The sequence below is a fragment of the Myzus persicae genome, unplaced genomic scaffold, assembly GCF_001856785.1.
Source record: "Myzus persicae strain clone G006 unplaced genomic scaffold, MPER_G0061.0, whole genome shotgun sequence".
NCBI classification, from domain to species: Eukaryota; Metazoa; Arthropoda; class Insecta; order Hemiptera; family Aphididae; genus Myzus; species Myzus persicae.
In genome coordinates, this window is record NW_019100471.1 from 594,003 (window position 1) to 600,388 (window position 6,386).

Sequence of the window (6,386 nt, forward strand, 5' to 3'; positions counted from 1 at the left end):
GTCGTTCAAGTCGTATCTCTATGTATTCATATTAAATTAATTATTAAATATTAATTAATATATTTTTGCTGTGTAAGAAGGTTATTATAAATTATATGCCATTATATGTACAATTCCACGTGTCGATCTACACATAATACCTTTACCTAAGAAACACATCGTATTTTACCAAATAACCACATGCCTAGTATATAGTAGCTGCGGTACAATAATATAATCTTATTTTTTTAAGACCATATAAAGCAGGGAACGAACGACCGTAGATCGACTTCGATCAATGCATATTATTATAATGTATACAATATATAGTAATGTTTTATTGTGTAGTACCTATTGCAGGCATGGCTGAAATACACACAATAAATAATTGTAATAATATGATATATAGGCACTTGTGTAAGAAGCACAACTTTTGATAAAAAATTCCTTTGGTTTTTCTGTTTTCAAATTTTTATTTCAAATCGTTTTTATATCCCATTTTTTTTTTATACAACACATATAAATTTAATAAATAAAAAAAAACATCAACAGATAATGTTTTTTTGACTTAATTCCACAATTGTTTTTTTTAAATTTATTTTTTATTAAAAACATAATATTATATATACGAACAAACAAAAATTACACGTTCCAAAAGTGTATTTTATTATTTTCTCTATATATTTCGTGAATGATAATATATTCATCTAACTACACAGTTTTATTTACACATCTATTTTCGTATTTACAAAAAAGATCTTGTACCTTAATTTACTTTTTTTTGTTATCGGCTAAATGTATACATGTATGCGTATATTTTTATAATATTACGATTATTATTTTCCCGTCTTTTCTTTCCTTTTCTTTTTAAAAATAAATAATAATAATAATAATATAGCATCAATTATATTATGTTCGAACATTAACGACTAATTGAGTGTTTTTTGAAAGAAAAAAAAATTTTCGCTATTGGATAACAATTTTGAAATTTATCGATCAACACTTGAGGGTGTATTATATATATATATTATATTGTAGATATATGCGATTATTACAACTAAAAATAAATCGTTAAAAATAACAAAAAAAAAAAATAAAATAATAATAATAAATTATAATCAAAAAATGAGATAAACAGCGTATACACACACCTACGACACAATAATATTGTACATTATTACATTATGCGCGTACGTACATACAGGTAAGTATATACACTTATAATAATAGTAATAATAATAATATTTTTCGATAAATTCGTTACAAAATACAAAAGCGCACGGTGGAAACACATAATATCCCGTATATATAGGTCATCAATAATAATATATTGTGTATAGTATAAAACATAATATATATGTGCATATCGACCGAAACACTCTGTATACCTAATTATTTATATTAAATGTATAATGTACCTTTATAGGTATATTTACTTCTTGCACATATTTGGACATTTCGCCAAAACTTGTGCCGGTGCTTATACACATATATATTATAATTATTATCTTAAGACTCATTATTAAACCTATTCATGTATTATATATTATATTGTTATATACCTTGCTGCACACATGCATACACACACGTCTTGTAACCCGTGTAATGTAACGGAATAGAAATTTATCTTCAGAGTTTAAATTTATTATTATTGTCTATATAAAGGCAGGTACGGCGGCGGCGGCGGCGGCGGGTTGATTTATTCGGATAATATGCTATTTTATATTAATATAACGTTTATATATACCTATATACGCGGACCGATAATATATTTGGAGGGTGATCGTAAAAAAATGAACAAGAAGGAGAAGAAGACGAAGAAAAAGTGTACATAACAATATTATGTATAGGAAAAAAAGCGTCGTGAACGCACTTGCACACACATAATAATAATAATAATATTATATTATATATTACACACGAAATATATGTCGGCGGGTATGATGTACACGTATGTGTGTACATACATATATATATATTTATTATATTATATTATATTATATACTATGCTGCCGGCCGGGTTATGTATATATATTATTACTATTATTATTATTATATTTTCGGGGTAATTTTATTATTACCTTTTTCGGTTTTTTTTTTCATCCGTCACATAAATCACGAATAAAAAGGAGTGAGCGAGAGCGACCGAACGGTGCGGCGGGAGAAAAATAAAAAATATGGACAAAAATTATGAATCGTTCGAAACGAACCGGTTTTCGAATATTATTATTATTACTATTACTATCGTATACATAGGTACCTATGTACGTCGAGTATACATAGCTAGGCTCATATATATATATATATACACATGATAATAATTTATATATATAATATAATATTTTATTTATAATATTTGGTATGTAGCATATATATATATATATATATTATATTATGATATATGCGTGTGGTACAGGTATGAGCCGGCTGCAGATGGACCGAAAGGATGTAATATTTTAGTAAGTTTACGCGATGTACCACCTAAAAGTACCTCTGCAGGTATATGTGGGTATGACGAAATTTTGGGGAGCCTATATCATGTATATATAAGTGTATTTTTTATTACATCATGCTCGAGAGGTATATGGAGGTAAACGAGCGACGAACAAGTGTTTTGGAAAACTGCGGCAGCCGTGCACAACCGGCGAGGAACTTGTAATACAAAGGAAGACCCACGAAAAACCCAATTTACGGAACAGCACCCCTGCAAATATTATATTATTAAGCTTATTAAATGTCTTGTAAACGGAATAAAGTTTGAGGCTGCCATTACCGTTGTTTTATATAATTTTCATTCCGCGTTTATTTATGTATATTACACCTATTAATATAATATAATATTGTGCAGGTATATGTGTGATGAGATCGATTGTTTTTCAGTGCGGTTTGAGGCGTCTGACTTTAGGTGTATAGAGTACCTCGAGTGGTTTAGGGGGGGAGGGCATGGTGCCTCGGATGTCGTGCCGAATTTTTTCGGAAAACCGGGAAAAAATGCCTACAACAATAATGGGCTAACCACAGTACCTGGACCGCGGTATGTGTGGGTGTGAGGGGGTGTGTGCGTATACATGTCTGAGAAGTTATATACTATTAGGTATAATAATGTACCTACTAATTGTCCGGGGAAGATAATTAAGACGGAAAAAAACAAACTTAAAAGAATTAATCGATATATATCACAGTGCGATAGAAGACAGTGTCGATCGATGGCTCTGGTCCGTCCTGTAGGTACTTGCCCGGCGATGACTACTCGTGCTCGGTGACTTCTCTCGTACTCGGTGAATTCTCCCGTACTCGGTGACTTTTCGTACTCGGTGACTGTTCTCGTACTCGGTGACTAATCTGGTACACAATATAGGGTCTCGCCGCCACGACGTCGTCCGAAGACGATTCTGCGCTCGTCGGTCGTAAGTCTTCATCTCGCCGTCGTTTTGTATTTTTATACAAATAATATTGTGCAGGGTAGGTGCCGATGGTCTTCGTTATCATCTTCATTATCATCATTCGTTATTCATTATTATTATCATCATCGTCATCGACATCGTCTTATCATCGTTATACCGTACGCGTATATAATATAATAACAATTATTATATACACATATATTATATATTTAATAACGATTGGAAAAAAAAAAAAATAATAATGTTTACGGAAAATATATTTTCATATAATGTATTATATATAGGCAATGTTGTTTGTTATGCGCTCCGGCCGTCGTACGCGATTTTTGCAGTGCAGTTTACGGCGAGCACTACTTTTACAATATTATAATATTATTAAAATAATAATAATAATTATTATTATTATATCATATATTTCATACAATATTATAATCATCATCAATATAATATATACGATCCGCGTTTGTAAATTAATATTAATATTTTATTTATATATATTTATGTATAGTCGAATTGGTAAAAATAATATATAATGTGCCATCGCGGTGCAGCGACACATACAGCGCGCAGTCGAACGCGATTTCCAAGATATAATGACATACCGGGAAAACCACGCACACGCTTTTCGTGCGTATGCTGCTGGTGCTGTTGCCGTTGCTGTTGCTGTTGCTGCTACGCGACGTACACACGTATAATTATTTTTTTTTAAATCGCCCTCAGCGAGACGTTGTTCGAAACAGTAAACAACAGTACTACGTGCATTCCTGGTGTTGCTGCTGATGTTGCTGCATCTTAGCCAGGTGCCGTGAGTACTCAACGTCCCACTGGGCGAAACGTTAATGGGCCGCAAGCGACTGATGGTTGCCGATCGGCGAGAGCATCGGCGGGCTGTGAGAGTGCGAGTGCGGTCCCATCGGCGAGCCGTGCATAACGTGGTCCTGATGATGGTAGGCCTGGTGCAGGCCGCCGTGGCCCATCGGGCCACCACCGCCGCCGCCCAGGCCGCCGTCCATCATACCATTGCCGTCTTGCGGGCCGCCCATGGTGTTCGGCGGCGTCATGCGTTTCTCCTTCTGCCGCCGGTTGCAGAACCACACGCGCACCACTTCCTTCTCCAGCTGCAACGAGTCGGCCAGCGATGTGATCTCCTGCGCGGACGGCTTGGGCTGCTTGTGGAAGTGCTGCTCCAGGGCCCCCTTGACGGACACCTCGATGCTAGTGCGTTTCTTGCGCTTGCGACCCTGCGCCGCGATCTTGTCGATGCTGGTCGGCGAGCCCGTCGTCGAGTCCGCCTCCTCCAGCCACTTTTGCAGCAGCGGCTTGAGCTTGCACATGTTCTTAAACGACAGCTGCAGCGCCTCGAACCGGCATATGGTGGTCTGCGAGAACACGTTCCCGTAGAGCGTGCCAAGCGCCAGGCCCACGTCAGCCTGCGTGAAGCCCAGCTTAATCCGGCGTTGTTTGAACTGCTTGGCGAACGCCTCGAGGTCGTCGGACGTGGGCGCGTCCTCCTCGCCGCCGGGCGATTGCGGATCGTGCTGCTGCGGGTAAGACGGGCTGTGGCCGTGCATCTGGACGGCCGGGTGCGTGTGGCCAAGCATGCCGTTCATCACGTGGTACGCGCCGTGGTGGCCGAGTTGCGGCGACCCGGACCCGCTGCCGTTATAGTGGCCGGCCGAGACGACAGGCGGCGGCGGTCCCGTGTGCCAGGACTGCGCACCTCCACCGCCACCGCCTCCGCCGCCACCGCCTCCACCACCGCCGCCGGTCACGGCTCGCATGTCTGGCGGCGGTTTGATGTCCAGTCCCTGGTGCGGGTGGTGCGGGTGGTGTGGATGGTGTTGGTGCATGCTCATGGACGCGGCCCACGGGTCCACCCAACTGGCCGCGGCCGACAGCGACACCGGCGACGGGGACGTAGGAACTTGATGGTGATGGTGGTGGTGATGGTGGTGCTGACCGGGAGGCATGTACTTCAGCTCGCCGGCCGGGTGGTCTTGGCCGTTGCCGCCACGCGGTGACGGTGACGGCTGCTGGTACGGGCCGCCCGGCTGGTTGACCACCGACATGCCGCCCATGCCGTCCAGGTCACCGGAGCCGGGGCCGTTGCCACCGCCGCCGCCGCCACTGCCCACCGGCAGGTACGTGGTGGCCATCACCCGCGCTTTCCAATCACATTCAACCGACGCGCCCCGAACACTGCGCGGGTAGATCGTTAGGTCCGTAATTGCGAACGTTTTTCGTGCACTGGTCTATGAAGAAAAAAAAAATTTCACTGTTTCACCGCACGCGTGTGCGGTGGGTACGCGCGGCGCGCGCGCACTTTTTTCACGCGACGACGACGTCCTCGGAAACTTGCGATTTTTTTTCACCGCAAAAACAATAAAAATATACAATAATTGTTATTATTGTTATATTTTATCGTTCGGTTCTCACCACGAAACCGGGACGAGAAAAATCCTTATCGCGACGCGTCGCGCCGACTCTCTCGGATATGACAAGCGCGCGCGGCGTTAAAAGCGAAAAAACGTAAAAAAAAAAATTTAAAAAACTAAAAAAAATGACAAACGAACACGACTAAAATATAACTATTATTATTGTCGTATCGTGTAGTGGCGCATGCTTTGCGAACGAATAAAATATATTATAATCGTACCGACGACGCGTAGTGTCATAGGTGTACTACGGCGGTAATGTTCTGCGGCGGTCGCAGCGTTCTGGGAGAAAAAAAAATCACACAAGTCACACACACGCGCGTGAACCGTTCACATAGCGGCCGGCGCGCAGTACGTATACGGACTGATCGGCGGCGGAGGTCCGCAGAGAGCGGCTGCCGGCGCGCGCGAGGTGGCGTTCCGGCTGTACGGCCGCACGCAGGTGGTGGGGATTGGGGGCGCGAGCGAGAGACCACGACCGGCGAGAGCGAGACCCATCGTGCGGCGGGGACCGCGGGGTGCGCGCCGCGGTGTTTCCCCCGCCGCCGGCCGAGCGTGCACGCCCAGG

At 42.0% G+C, this 6,386-nt stretch overlaps 1 protein-coding gene across 1 annotated transcript; it reads right to left on the reverse strand.

Annotated features, from left to right (window-relative positions):
- Positions 1-2,000: 2,000 nt before the first annotated feature.
- On the reverse strand, positions 2,001-6,202 carry LOC111026373 (POU domain protein CF1A). Its single transcript, XM_022304451.1, has one exon. It carries the CDS (start codon positions 5,537-5,539, stop codon positions 4,220-4,222), a length of 1,320 nt encoding a protein of 439 aa, XP_022160143.1. The 5' UTR covers positions 5,540-6,202; the 3' UTR covers positions 2,001-4,219.
- Positions 6,203-6,386: the final 184 nt, after the last annotated feature.

Bases quoted from the DNA above. Each gene is read 5' to 3' on its own strand.
- LOC111026373 (XM_022304451.1), bottom strand. From the start codon at position 5,539: ATGGCCACCACGTACCTGCCGGTGGGCAGTGGCGGCGGCGGCGGTGGC.